Genomic DNA, 15,566 nt, shown 5'->3' with positions numbered 1-15,566 from the left:
ATAGCCAACATTGTTGATATCTTCATATAGCACTTATCCAATTGTTGTAATTATATTATTAGTAGTAGTATTATTTTCATAGGAGGTTATGAGACTCAGATGGGCAAGAATGACTTTGGGTACTGCTCTTTGTATATTCAGGACCTGGCCTGGTATCTAGCTTTGTATGAGAATAAAGTTTCTTTGGGTGAATTTATATCCAGGCAGCCCTATGAGCAGGGATGAGCTCTTGCCCCATGCTACAAGCCTCCCCACTAAGAAAGCAAGCAGGGCTCTCATGCCTCACCCCTCCCTGCCTGCCCACACCTTCGGCAGCAGCTTCTGTGCTCATACCTGCACTTCCCATTCACCCTGCCTCCAGATTATGCTCAAGAAAATTTGTTCTCAGTCAAAATTATTACAAAGTTCAGCTAGGAATTTCCTTCACCCTGTGGCCCATCCCCAATTCCACTGGCTGCCTTCCCTTCCCCAAGGAACTCTGTGAGATAAGGCCAGGAATGACGTCCCTGGTCTGGAGCTGGGGACCAGGAGTGCCTACAGGGCTCTTCCCACTGCTTCTTCTACTTTTATATTTCTTTTGGCTCCCTAAATCCATTTCAGCTCTACTAGAGTAAGGTTAAATCCATCTCCTGTGATCTGGATTTTCAGGTTCCCCAGTGGGGATGTGTGTATGGAGGCCAGCGTTTCTCCTGTTACACTTTGGGAACTCGCAGTTTTTCTGCCATCTCACGGAGTTTGCAGTGTCAAGTCAGTTCTTTCAAAGGGTTTGTGAATTCTTTAGGTTTTCCTGGTATGTTCCTGCAGTGTTTCTTGGAGCAAACGTTCACAATGTGTGTCTCCAGGCACTGTTCTGCCTGGCCAAGCAGGAGATGCACATTAGTCCTGTCTCCTATCTGCCATTTTTTTCTATAATTCTCTAATTCTTTTCAGTTACCATTCAAAATATTTGACTCCCTAAAGTTCAAACTGCCCCAAATCTGGCCACAGTCAATCAGCTGGAGAGTAGTAATTCATATAATTACTCCATTCCCTAGGATTGGGAGCGCTGGGACAATGTGTGGCCAAACATAAAGTCAGCTTGTGAAGGGAGTTACATTGGGTTTCTTCAAGAGGCCATGAAGAGTTCCAGAGGCTGGTGGAGACTACTTTCAAAATAAAAACAAAAAAAGCAACCTTTCCCTTCCAAGTAAACCAAGGGATAAGACTTAGGGGAAATGGTTTAAAGACCCATAAAAAGAAATATTAATACTCTGTAGCAGATAGCTAACCCTGAGAATTGGGGAGAAAACTCTTGGATGATAGAATCGATAAAGAAAGCTATTAGGAGAGACATTGAAAAAAAGAATAAAGTTTCTTTATACTTTCATTTAAACAAGACCTAAAATCAGAAAGAATATTAACACTATTATCTAGATCAAAACTTACCTAGATAAAAATGTAAAACAAATGGGTTGTGCTTATCCTCATTTAGCAATGATAGACACTATTCATTGAATAAAGATGGAAAACTTTTTAGTATAAGTATATTCAATTTTACTTAATTGAAATTAATTAAGTAAAATTAATTACTTACTTGTAGCTAGTACTCTGTTAGCAAATTGCCAAAGAGTTTTAAATTACTATTCTTATAAATAAAAATTAAATAATAATGACAAATATTAACAAATCTTATTGATTACCTTTAGTTGGCAAACCAAGCAAGTATTGGATTTTTGCATTTTGATGCTGTATGCCCAACCCAAGGCCAAGTATTATTTACAGGTAAGAAATTGGGGTGTGTATGTGTGTATACACACACATATATATATACACACCAATTATATCTATAGATAGATATAATTTAAATTGAAAGTGTTACTTTCTCCCTCCTTCCTGTAATTTCTTCTTCTTCATTGTGTTCCTCCACCATACTTTATGCTCAGAAAATAGAAAATGCTCACTGTATTAAAAAGGCAAAGGAAGTTTAAAATCAATTATATATGAATATTCTTACTAGGTTCACGGTTACAGAGAAAATTATAGTTACCTGAAGCAAACTGAAAAGAAAATCTCAACAAAAAGAAATTGTAGCGCCTATATTTATTTCTTGGCTTAAAATTTTACTAGATTAAGTAAATGCATTTTGAGCATTTGTCAGACATTGTATGCACTTATCATTGCTACCCTAAATTTACTCATACTTTATGAGTAACACAGTTCTCACTGCCTTACTGTATTTGTAAAAGTGAATCAATTATATGTAGTTTGTACCCTCTAAATCCCTGTACATTGTTTTTTTTTTTTTTTTTTTTTTTTTTTTTTTTTTTTTTTTTTTTGAGACGGAGTTTCGCTCTGTCGCCGAGGCTGGAGTGCAGTGGCCAGATCTCAGCTCACTGCAAGCTCCACCTCCCGGGTTTACGCCATTCTCCTGCCTCAGCCTCCCGAGTAGCTGGGACTACAGGCGCCTGCCACCTCGCCCGGCTAGTTTTTTGTATTTTTTAGTAGAGACGGGGTTTCACCGTGTTAGCCAGGATGGTCTCGATCTCCTGACCTCGTGATCCGCCCGTCTCGGCCTCCCAAAGTGCTGGGATTACAGGCTTGAGCCACCGCGCCCGGCCCCCATTGTTAAATAATAATGTTATGTTTCTAAATAGTAAGTATGGACCTCACTACATAGACAATGTGCATTTATTGGAAGAATTTGCAGAAGAGAGTTCTAGACTAGAGAGAAAGTTAGAGAAAGGCCTAAAGCAAGGTCTTCTCTTTTATTGGAATTTTAAAAAAAAAGGTCCCTTTTGATTCCTAGTTAGTGGCAATGTCATGAAAACACAAGATCCGGCCAATGTACTCTTCCCAATTTGAAACACCACAGTTCTATTCTGTGTCCTCATAGTGTGCCTGAGGACTGCCACACTTTTCTTTATTACTTATGAGGCTCTCTTAGTCTACATATTATGCATAACATATATTAAATAAAAAAGAAAGCTCATTTCCATTGCCCTCTCTTTCTTATGGAGGATATTTTTAGGCTTACACCATGACTCTAACCAATTAGTTGTGGAGTTGTGGGTGAGAGAGCCAGTTGCTTTTGGTCTTCTCTTTGCTGGGAACGACTGTCAGTCACAATATCTGGAGCTAGAACGCGGCACCTTTCATCAGGAGCATAAAGCTCCTTCGTCTTAGCTATGGGCTCAATGTTTGCATCTCTCCCAAAGCCTCCCAACGTTTCATTTTTGTTTTGTTTTGTTCTTGAGACAATGTCTTGCTCTGTTGCCCAGGTCGGAGTGTAGTGGCACAATCATGGCTCACTGAAGCCTCAAGTAGCTGGGACTACAGGTGCACATCACCACACCCGACTAATTTTTTGTAGTTTTTACATAGGCAGGGTTTGGACATGTTGCCCAGGCTGGTCTCGAACTCCTGGGCTCAAGCAATCTGCCTGCCTCAGCCTCCCAAAGTGCTGGGACTATAGGCATGAGCCACGGCTCCTGGCCTCCCTCCCAAAATTAACATGTTAAAATTTTTACCCCCAAGGTATTTGGAAGTGGAGCCTGTGGGAGGCAATTAGATTATGCAGGTAGAGCCTCATAAATGGGAATAGTGCCCTTGTAAAAGAGACCTCAGAGAGCTAGCTGGCCCCTTTTACTGTGTGGGGACACAGTGGAAGCCGTCATGTATGAGGAATGGGCCCTCAGCAGACATAAGCCTGCTAGCACCTTGTTCTTGGTCTTCCCAGGCTCCAGGACTGTTTGTTGTTTATAAACTACCATTCCTATGGTATCTTGTTATAACAGCTCAAATGGACTAAGACAGTCTTAAACTAGAAACTGAAGTATTTGTGAGGATGAAAGTGGATTTAGATAAAGAGACTCTTTCAAAGAGGGATTTAGATGGAATGTTTAGTATTTAGGAAAGAAACAGATAATTTCTTGTCTGATTAATCTCAGAATCAAACATGGAACAGAGTACGGCGTCTCATACCTGTAATCTCGGCACTTTAGGAGGCCAAGGCAGGAGGCTCACTTGAGCCCAGGAGTTGGGAGGCCAAGGCAGGAGGATTACTTGAGCCCAGGAATTCGAAACCAGCCTGGGCAACATAGTAAAACCCTATCTCTACAAATAATATAAAAATTAGCCAGGTGGCACGTGCCTGCAGTCATGCCAGTGCACTCCAGCCTGGGTAATGGAGTGAGACCCTGTCAAAAAAAAAAAAGAAGCTCAACTAACTGTAAATACCTTCAATTAATTGAAACTGAAATAAAATTATTATTTTATAAAAAACAGTTTCTTCAGTATATTCTATTGTATTTTTTATTTTCAAGCTAATATAGCTTACTCAATGAAAGCGTTGAAGGTCCTAATGTCTTTTGGGTTTTTTTTTTTTTCAGCTAGAAGATGATATCATAGCTAAAGAGATGTACTTTACAAAAATAACAGATTTTGTAGGTAACATCAGTTCAAATAATTGGTTTTTTATTGAGTTTTCAATGCTTGGATTCATGGGTAAGCAATAGATCTACTTTGTTGGATCAAGTTTTTTAGCACACAATAATTTAAAACATTTAAAAGAGTTTATCAGTTTGTTTATTACTAAAGGAAAAAGAATGGCATGATTTTTATAAAGACATGAATATCTTAACGGTATAATCAGATACAAGTACCCAAATTCCATATAATGTATTTTCTTAAACCAAACTTTTTTCTAGAGAGATAAAATTGACATTTAGACACTTACGTTATGGAAGCATAAAAGAGTTACCATTTATTAAGTGCTTGCTGTGAGTCTGGCACACATGTTAGCTCAGTGGCTAAGATGCACTTTTCTCTGCTTTATAAGAATACTGAAACTCAGATGATTAAAATTGTAGAGAAAGGGATTTTAACTCAGTTGCTGCAATTTCCAGTATGCTAAAACTGACAGTCTTTAAAAATGTAAAAACATAATAGGAATTATACCCACCGCAGAAAATTTCCAAATACTGTGCCCATAAAGAGACCTTTTTTTTTTTTTTTTACTATTCTTCCATAGATTTTCCTTTTAAATTATTCAATTTTTCTTTCTTCTCTTCCATGCTTTTTTCTTTCCTTTGAACCTCAAGGCCCCAAATTAAATTACCATACTCCTCATTTTACGGTGCGTGACATTATTGATTCACGCAGGAACTCTTCCTTATTTATTCTTTTCTTTTATTCCCAATCCCTACACCCACTTCCTGCCCTTCTTCAATATATTGTTCACTCTAATATGTTCAAAATACACTTATAAATATACAATATCCATGTAAAATATTTGATGCTTTTCATATTTGTATATTCCTATTCCTTACATTTTTGTCCTCAAAACTTGATTTCTAAACTATCAGCATTTTTTTTATGTTCATTGAGTTTATTGGTTTTTTACTGTTGCGTAAGTGCTGCATAATGATGGCCACTGAAATTTCTGCATTCAGAATTGTGCAGTGAGGACTACCTGTTTTGCACACAGAGGTCATGCATATAAAACTGTAATCTGCTTTTAATTTCTTTACGTCAACAATCCCACGATCAGCTGTCTTATAGTCACATCCAAATTCACTTCCAGCGTTCACTTTCTGTGCTTTTATCTGTCATCCAGTCCCTTCTTTTGATGACCTACTTTTGTTAAATGTCATGTGGATTTATCACCGGAAGGCAAGGCAAAGCAACCACACGTTTTGCTGTCTACAAGTGGACTGAATACTGGATACACAGTGACCACTCACCAAAAAACTTTGAAAGAAGTGACTTATCACATATCACTCACATTTGGTTTATCTATTTCCTGAGTGGCAGACCTTAATTGCTTCCAATGTTCTGCTACCATGAAAAAATGAAGTGCTGTATATGTCCCCTGGAGTGGACTGCTGAGGATTCACATAGCTCTAAGTACTGCCAATTGCTTTACAGATTGGTTATATGGTTTATGCTCTCATAAGCAGTGCCTAAAAGTTCGTGCTTCCCCATATGCTTGACAACACTTGGTTTTATCTATTATTATATGCATATATTTGCCATTCTCAGTATAAAGCATTTCTGGGATTGCTAGTGAGGTCCATCTGTTTCTCATATACTCACTCGATGACTTTTGTGTTTCATGTTTTCTGTAAAATTTTAAGGACCCAAAGGTTTTTCCTCAGCCTTTTTTAAGATAAGAAGGAAAATTTTTGTTAACAATAATACCCAATGAAAAGCATGGAGACAAAATAATCTTGCTGATGGATTAGTCTGAGAATTTAAAATTCTCAAAAAAATTTATCTTTCTTAGCGAAGTCAAGTAGGAGACACATAGAGAATACTTACATTCTGATCACAAGAGTACATTGAACAAGGTGCACTCTTTACAGGATGCCAAATCTTATTCAAGCTTAAACTTACAAAAGTTTTGCTTTTAGTTATCATAATTCGGTTATTCATTATTTGCTAAAAATATGAGCTTGCCAACTAGAATTTTACAACATGGTGACAGCAGGTTAGGAATTGAATAGGCTATTTTATGCATCATTAAATCACTTGCTTTGGTTACTATATAAATGGGTGCAAAACATTAAAATACACTTATACATTTTATTAAGTGACCCGTATAAACTCAAGTCCTAGTGAAGAATGAAGCATGCTTACATCCTACTTTCATATTTATCAAATCATTAGATGTATTTTATTTTATATTATTTACTTTGAAGTGAATATGTACCTGAATCTTATCCTTTCAACTTCATTTTAAAATTAAAGATGCAGCATATTAGAAAAAAATTATTAGACCTAATGGAATAATATTTTTAAATATAGTAAATCTTTAAGAATAACAAATATAAAAGAAAATAGCATCCTGTTAAAATAATTCTCAAATATTGAAATAAGAGAGTACTTTAATAAAATTAAGTCCTAAAAATGAAAAATGTAGTAGATTAATAAAGTGCTACAAAAATCAGGTAAAAAATACAGTTTGTATGAAATTAAGTAAAAGATTACAGTGCCTATATGTTTCATTCTATTCACTTGATTTAGGCAATCGATCCGCATTAGTTATCACAGTTGATTTCCTGAGAGTATTGACTATTCTAAACCTGCTTATATTCTCCTTCAGATGTGGTAATTCTTGATACTTAAGCAGATATAGTTTTCAATTTTATCATTGTCCAACTTCAGTAGTGGTTTAATCTTTATTGCTAAGGAATGGGACATATTTAAATTTTAATAACTTTTACTTTTTTCCCATGTTAAAGGAATGAACAACTATATATGAATTATTTGAATCTAATTATATTTTTTCCCATAGGAAAGCTGTTTAGATCTGAGGACTTAACTCACTTTGTACGGTTTTTTTTAATGTTCTACAAAGAGAAACCCATAGACTGGCTTCTGAATGACATTTTTCAGGTAAAGGTGTGTGACACAGGAGAAGATCTTGTGAGTATTTATTTACTTTATGAATAAAAAATATTTTAGGAAAAATATTATCTATCTAATGTAATTACCTAAAATTTGTTTACCAAACCAAATCTGATAAATACATCAATTTTTAAAATTTCTAATATCCCCAATTTTGATCTTTCTACCTGTTAAATGAAGTAATGAGAGACCCCTAAAATGCAGTGAAAAGTAGAAACAGAGGATCAAAACCAGAGTGAACAAACAGAAAAAAATGGTAGACATAAATTCAAACATGCCAATATTTACATTAATATAAATGATTAAAGTACACTATTAAGAGTTTGTCAGAGTCAATTTTTTAAATGATGCCACCACTAAAATCAATACTCAGTTCAAATATTATAGATAGATTAAAACTGTGGATGAAAAAAATATATACCATACAAATACAAATCAAAGGAGATTTGCAGTTGTAGCTATTTATTTATTTATTGAGACTCATTCTGTAGCCCAGGCTGGATTGCAGTGGCACAATCACAGCTCACTGCAGCCTCAACCTCCCTGGGCTCAGGTGATCCTCCCACCTCAGCCTCCTCAGTAACTGGGACTATAGGTGCATGCCACCATGCCCAGCTAATTTTTGTATTTTATGCAGAGACAGGCTTTCGCCATGTTGCCCTGGCTGGTCTCAAGCACCTAGGCTCAAGCCATCAGCCCACCTTGTCCTCCAAAAGTGTTGGGATTACAGGCGTGAGCCACAATGCCCAGCTTGTAGTACCTATATTAATATCAGAATAAAGTTAAAAGCAAAGGAAAAAAGCAGTCTAGGTATCAAGAAAGATATTATATATAATAAAAGGGTTAATTTACCAAGAAGACAACAGAGTCTTGAAATACATGAAGCAAAAACTGACAGAACTAAAAGAAAAAATACATTGATCTACAATTACAGTTGGAGATTTCAACTCTCCTCTCTCTCAGTAATCAACAGAACTGATAGGCAGAAAACCAGCAAGGAGATAAAAGAACTGAACATCACCATCTGTCAACTGGATTTAATTGGCAGTTAAAAACCACTACATCCAATAACAGTAAGAAATACATTCTCTAAAAAAAAAACAGATACAACATTCACCAAAATAGCCCCATCTTGGATCATAAAACAAAGCTTAACAAATTTAAATGGAAATAATTTTTAAATGTATGTTCTTGTACCACAATGGAATCAAATTAGAAATCAGCAACATCAAGATAACTGAAAAATCTCAAGCACTTGGTAATTAAACAATACACTTCTCAATAAGCCCTAGATGAAGGAAGAAGTTTTAAAGGAAATTAGACAACTCTTTGAAATGAATGAAAATACAATATTTCAACATTTCTGGAATGCAGCTAAAGCACTGCTTAGAGAGAAAGCTTATAGACTTAAATCTATATCTTAGAAGAGAAGAAAGATCTCATATTCATAATCTCAACTTCTACATTAACAAACTAGAAAAAGAAGGGCAAAATAAAAGGTAAAGGAAGAGAGGGAAGAAAATAATAATAATAAACGAAAACAGAAAATTAAAAGCATAAAAATAACAGGGAAAACCAATAAAATCAAAAGGTAATTTTTTTTAAAAGAGCAATAAAACTGCTAAGTTTCTAATAAGAGTGACAAAAAAAAATACAGCTTATCGACATTAGAAAGAAAGTGGGAGCTCCACAACATACTCCACAGATACCAAAAGGATGATAAGGGAATGTAGGCACTTCCTTGCATATTCAAAGAGCGACTTAAACATGAAATCCATCAAACATTGTAAACTATCAAAACTCATCCAAAATGAAATTGGTAACCTGAGTAGTCCTATATCTACTAAAGAAATTAAATTATTATTTTTAAATCCTCAAAAGGAAATTTCCACGTCCAAAGTGTTTAAAGGTGTATTCTACTAAATGGAGACAAAATAATAACAATTGTATATAATATCTTCTCCAAAATAGAAGAGGAAAAGGTACATCCCAATTCTTTTCATGAGGCCGGCATTATCATGACATGAAAACCAGACAAAAACAGAGCAAAAAAGGAAACCAAGACCAAATATCCCCCAAATATATAGACAGAAAAATTTTCCAAGTAACAGTGAATTGAATCTAGCAATATGTAAAAAGAAAAATACACCATACTAATTGGTATTTATCCTATGAACACAAAATTGGTTGAATGTTTGAAAATCATACAGTGTAACCCACCAATTTAAGATTCTAAAGAAGAAAAACCACATGATAATATCAACTGATGCAGAAAAATCATTTGATGAAATTCAAAATTCATACATAATAAAAACTCCCAGCCAATTAGGAATAGAAAGAAACTTCTCTGACATGTTAAAGAGCATCTAGGGAAATCCCATAGCCAACTTCATGTTTAATTGTTGAAAACTGGATGCTTTCTCTCTAAGATTAAGAAAAAAGTAACCATGTCCATCCTCACCACTCCTATTCAACCTTTTACTGGAAGTTCAAAGCAGTGAAATAAAGGGAAAAATAAAGGCACATGAATTGAAAAGCAAATGCCGTGATTGTCTATGCAGCAAATCACAAAGAACACACACACACACACACACACACACACACACACATCCTAGAACTGATAAATGAGTTAGAGCAAAGTTGCAAGATACAAGGTCTATACACACAAAAATCCATCATTTTTCCTCAAAATAGCAACGAAACATTGAAAACCAAATGTATTAGTCCATTTTCACACTGCTATAAAGAACTACCTGAGACTGGGTCATTTATAATGAAGAGAGGTTTAATTGACTCGCAGTTCTGCATGGCTAGGGAGGCCTCAGAAAACTTACAATCATGACAGAAGGTGAAGGGAGACAAGGGACATCTTACATAGCAGCAAGTGAGAGAAAGCCAGGGGGTAATTGCCACACATAAAACCAATAGATCTCATGAGAACTCACTCACCATCATGAGAACAGCATGGGGGAAATTTACACACATGATCCAATCACCTCCCACCAACTCCCTCCCCTGAAACGTAAGAACTACAATTTGACGTGAAATTTGGGTGGGGACAAAGAGAAAAACGGTCTCACCAACATTTCAAAATTACTTACAATATTTAAAAAACATTATATATAAAATATTTATGTATCTGTATGTGTATACATTTAACAAAATATGTACATTGTCTATATGCTGGACACCTTAAAATGCTAATGAAAGGGACAGACAGACATACCATGATCATAGACTGGGAAGCTCAACCTAGTAAAGGTATGAATGTTCCCCAAATTGGTCTATGGATTTAACACAATTCTAATCAAAATCCCAGTAGGAATTTTTTGGTAGATATTCTACCAAAACTGACTCTAGAATTTTTAAGAGAAGACAAAGGAAATAAATCAACTAAAATAATTCTGAAAAAGCAGAATAAAGTTGGGAAAATCACATTATTCAATCTGAAAGCTTACAATGAAGCTACAGTGTTCAAGACAAGCCACCTTTATTGGCAAAAGGATAAACATAAAGGTCCATGGAGCAGAATAGAGTCCAGAAATAGGCCCACAAAATATAACCAACTGATATTTTACAAAGAAGTGTATGCGATTCAATGGAGAAAGAATAATCTTATCACAAATGTTTACTGGATCAATTGGTGCCCTATCTCTCAACCATACTGCAACCTAAACCTCACACTTTATACAAACATTATTTCAAAATAAATCATCTATCTAAACACAGAAAATCATCTATCTGAACACTAAAACTCTTGGAAGAAAATATAGAAAAAAATGTTCAGGACCTAGGGCTGGGTGAAATTTTTTTTTAAATGACACTAAAAGCATTTTTAAAAATTGATAAATTGGACCTCATCAAAATTAAAAATTTTTGTGCTGCAAAAGGTACCATTAAGAGGATGATAAGACACCACAGACTAGGAGAAAATACTTGTAAATTCCATATCCAACAAAGGACACGTATTCAGTATATGTATAGAACTCTCAAAACAAACAACTCAATTTTAAAAAGGGCAAAAGATTTGAACAGACACTATCCAGACTCCATAAAAGTAATGATTGTCCTTACGGCAATATGAAATAAGCTCAGCTTTATCAGCAGATTGTTTTGAGGGTGTATTTACTGAACCATTATTTTATATGCTAAACTGTAACTCCTCAACCAATTTTATCTGATGCTAATTTAATTTCCAATTAGATTAACTCTAGACCATTAAATTACTTTACAGTTAAAAGAGAAACTGTTAATATTTCCTATGTGTTAGTACTGGGTAGAATGCATCTAAATAAACCTGTTATGTAAAAAATTACTATATATATAAATTTTAGATTTATTTTTCTGAATCTTCTATGTATAAAAATCTATAAAATAATTCTCAGTGATCATAATTATTTCAAATGTTTGTGGGATTTTTATTGTTTGTTTTGTTTTTGTTTTTTAAAAATGGAGTCTCACTATATTGCCCAAGTTAGTCTCAAACTCCTGAGCAATCCTCCCACCTCAGCCTCCCTAAGTGCTGGGATTACAGGCATGAGCCACTGTGCCCAGCCTTCAAATGTTTGTTTTTAATAGGAGTGGTTCTATAGGTCATCCTTCTTATTTTCATTTTTGAGAAAATTATCCAGATTATTCTTCATTGACTATAAATTGGTTCTTTGTTTTAATATCACATTTTTACTCTCTAAGAAGAAATTGAGGTGATATAATTCAATAAAGAAATTAGTCAATGAATATGGGAAGTGAAAGAATACTGTAGTCTGACAGATATGGATAGAAAAATACCAAGCATTTTATCTGAGTTATTATAATTAAAAGAAAGAGAGGAAATATAGTTGGTACAACACTAACCTGGTTTTCTAAGACAGAGTTCATGCAAATACACGTTGTAATGAAAACCTTTTTTACCCCACTCCTTTGTTCTATTCTTACGAAGAAAAAGCTAAGAATTAAATATTTTGTTTATATTTTTAAATATGAAAATAGAACTCTAGCAAAAACTAATATATAAAAATTCTACCATCAGTAAACGCAATACAAAGCAATATTTGGGTTTTTATAGAAGATTGTTGTTTCTCTTTTTCCACAGGGAAACTGTATAAAACGAAAGAAGCAAATACGTATTCGGTATAAACCTTCTCTTTTCCAGCATGTGGGTATACATTCATCATTCCCTGGAAAAGAACAATGTGAAAAAGTAAGATTTTGAAATGTAACTCTAGTAACATACAATATTTTGTAAACTTATAAAATACTATTTAGAAAAAGAGTGGTGACATAAGAGACTATAAAATATGGTTGCTTAAGCAGAATTCATCTTACGGTAGAACCGTATGTTGTGAAGAACATTTATAAATTAAGCAATCATCTTTTAAAACACCAAGTTATCTATCATGGTAAGAAGAATTCAGCCTACATCAACTATTTTGCCTTACTGTTCCCAGTTGTGCAATTCATAGAAGACTAAAAAAGAGTTTTGAAAATTATAATAAAATTCACTATTTTAGTCTAACATTCAAAATTATACTATAATATTTCAAAAATAAAATCCCTCTACTATTTAATTTAAATGTATCAGAATTTTTATTTCAGACCTCTGTTTTACCAGATGAAGAAAAATTTAGCATTGCTTGGATTTTAGTCATTCTTAAAATTTTGCATCATTTTCAGATACAATATTATTGATAATTGACTCAGCCCCTTAGTGTAGTAGAAGAAGCAAAGATTTCAAGGTCAAAGCACCTAGTTTTCAGTCCTGGTGAATTAGGGAGTACATATATGATACTGGGCAAGCTCTAACACTCCTCTGAGCTTGCTTCATCTATAAAAGCTTCAAAGAGTTTAAATGATCCTTAAGATTTCTTCCACCCTCGACACCTCTACCCTTAGTGTCTTTACACTATGAAAGAAATGCTTGCTTTAATCCTTTGTCAATTGAATGAGAAATAGACATATACATCTTCCCATCATTCATGACTCGCCCTCTTTCTGCTTTTTCTGCTTTGTGTATTGTAATGCATGATTTGGAACCATGCCTAGAACATAATGTGAAGTCAGTAAATGTTAGCTGTTGGCTATCAAGCAAGGGGGAATCCAACAAAGAAAATGTGCCAAACAAGACAGATATGTGCCTGGAATAATGAAAATGTAACTGTTGTGAATCTTTGTGCAAAAAATCACACCATCAGAATACATGGCTGTAGATATGATGCAGAAATAAATTGGTCTATACCGTTTTCTTTTTCGACGCTATTATAATGGGATTCTTTCATTATATTTTTTGGCCAGATATGATATTTTAACCTCACCTTTGTAAATTCATGGCATATTAAGGAAATGTAGACACAAACATTCATATTTTGATGTTATAATGCTGGCTTTTTTCCCTTTTTATACCTCATACCTCACAAAATAGAAGTCAATAACAATTTAATAATATGTCAAATGTGTTTATATTCAAATTATTTTTAAAATTTTAACAGGATGTCTATTATTAGGAGTTTCATGCTTCTAAAGCTTCTTTAAAAAGTATCAAAATCATTCTTTGGAAATAATGGCATAATAAGGATTAGACTATTTCTCTAATTTCTTAAGAGACTACATCATATTTTAAAATACTAATCCTTCAATAAAGTGGTAAGTATAAGAAAATTGATATAAATATATAGACAATTATCAGATATTTATTAATTTTATTTTAAATTACATTCTATGCATATTCAACTTTTATTACTGTGTTTCCCTTAATATTCATTTATTTAAGTCTTTTAAAAAAACTTTTAGGTGAAATTTGTTCTTTAACCAGTTAAATTTTGTTTTACCCTTATGATAAAACTTGTTTTTTTGAGAAGCAGTCTTGCTCTGTCACCCAGGCTGGGGTGCAGTGGCGCAATCTCGGCTCACTGCAAGCTCCGCCTCCCGGGTTCAAGCCATTCTCCTGCCTCAGCCTCCCAAGTAGCTGGGACTACAGGTGCCCGCCACCACACCCGGCTAATTTTTTGTATTTTTATTAGAGACGGGGTTTCACCGTGTTAGCCAAGATGGTCTCGATCTCCTGACCTTGTGATCCACCTGCCTCGGCCTCCCAAACTGCTGGGATTACAGGCGTGAGCCACTGTGCCCAGCCATGATAAAACTTTTTAAATTGTAAGATAAATTTTCTACAGTTTTATTCAGCCAAAAAATAATTTTATTTATCTCTAGTCATCCATCTTGTAGTTCAAAAAAAATAATTTAATAAAACAAAAATATGCCTTTTTAGTGATGAACTTTCTTAGTTTTTAAATTTTTTGAAATTTGCCTAGATTGTCAGTTTAAATGCTGTTTATCATTTCGTATTCTAGGTCTATGATAAACATAAAAATTTCTTTTGGAAACAACTAACATATTTCCACATTGGTTAACAAAGCCATACTTTCTGAAAATTCAAATAAAATACTTAAAAGAAAGATTTTTCTTAGTTGATAAGCTAATGGTGTGTATTTCTATAATTTTCTACCTCTCCATTGTATACAAAAAGTCATTTTCCATTTATTACAGTGCCCTGGGTAAGGGGCAATTGTTTAAATGTACTGCAATTAAGTTTGCCAGATAAAATACAGGACACCCAACTGACTTTGAATTTCAGTTAAACAATGTTTTTTTTCATATATGTCTCATTTGTTTTGTTGTTGTAGTAGTTATTGCTAAATCTGACAAGCCTAGTTGGAGGTGATGAAGGGACAGGGAGTAGAAGGATACTTCCCATAAAAATGCTTTAACTGAAAAGAATACTACACACAGAGAAGAAAGGATCAGCACAAGAACTCCAGCAACTCAAATGATCAGAGTGCCTTCTGTGCTGCAAATGACCACACTAGTTCTCTAGCAAAGGCTCTTAATCAGGCTGAGATGGCTGAAATGACAGAAATAAAATTCAGGATATGGATAGAAATTAAGATCTTCAAGATTCAGGAGAATGTTGATACTTGATCCAATGAATCTATGAATCAAAATATAACAATACAGGAACTGACAGATACTTGATCTAATGAATCTAAGAATCAAAATACAACAATACAGGAACTGACAGATAAAATAGCCAGTATAACAAATAATCTGACCTGATAGAGCTGAAAAACACACTACAAGAATATCCTAATGCACTTGCAAGTATTAACAGTAGAATAGACCAAGTT

At 34.3% G+C, this 15,566-nt stretch overlaps 1 protein-coding gene across 4 annotated transcripts in view; it reads left to right on the top strand.

Annotated features, from left to right (window-relative positions):
* The window catches only part of MGAT4D (MGAT4 family member D), a 54,889-nt gene that overhangs the window by 33,912 nt on the left and 5,411 nt on the right, over window positions 1-15,566 (top strand). For 3 of the 4 annotated variants that reach the window (XM_033215327.1, XM_033215325.1, XM_033215328.1), the window contains 5 exons: window positions 1,686-1,761; window positions 4,368-4,482; window positions 7,274-7,404; window positions 12,479-12,586; window positions 13,872-14,025. In XM_033215327.1, the coding sequence (XP_033071218.1) occupies window positions 1,686-1,761; window positions 4,368-4,482; window positions 7,274-7,404; window positions 12,479-12,586; window positions 13,872-13,886 (445 nt within the window). In that variant the 3' untranslated portion in view covers window positions 13,887-14,025. The remainder of the gene's footprint in view (window positions 1-1,685; window positions 1,762-4,367; window positions 4,483-7,273; window positions 7,405-12,478; window positions 12,587-13,871; window positions 14,026-15,566) is intronic. The other variant, XM_033215326.1, reaches the window with a different exon arrangement.

This window comes from Trachypithecus francoisi, unplaced genomic scaffold (genome assembly GCF_009764315.1).
Source record: "Trachypithecus francoisi isolate TF-2019V2 unplaced genomic scaffold, Tfra_2.0 Lachesis_group1, whole genome shotgun sequence".
Classification (NCBI taxonomy): domain Eukaryota; kingdom Metazoa; phylum Chordata; class Mammalia; order Primates; family Cercopithecidae; genus Trachypithecus; species Trachypithecus francoisi.
The sequence above is the reverse complement of the archived record's forward strand: the minus strand, read 5'-3'. Positions and strand labels throughout refer to the sequence as shown.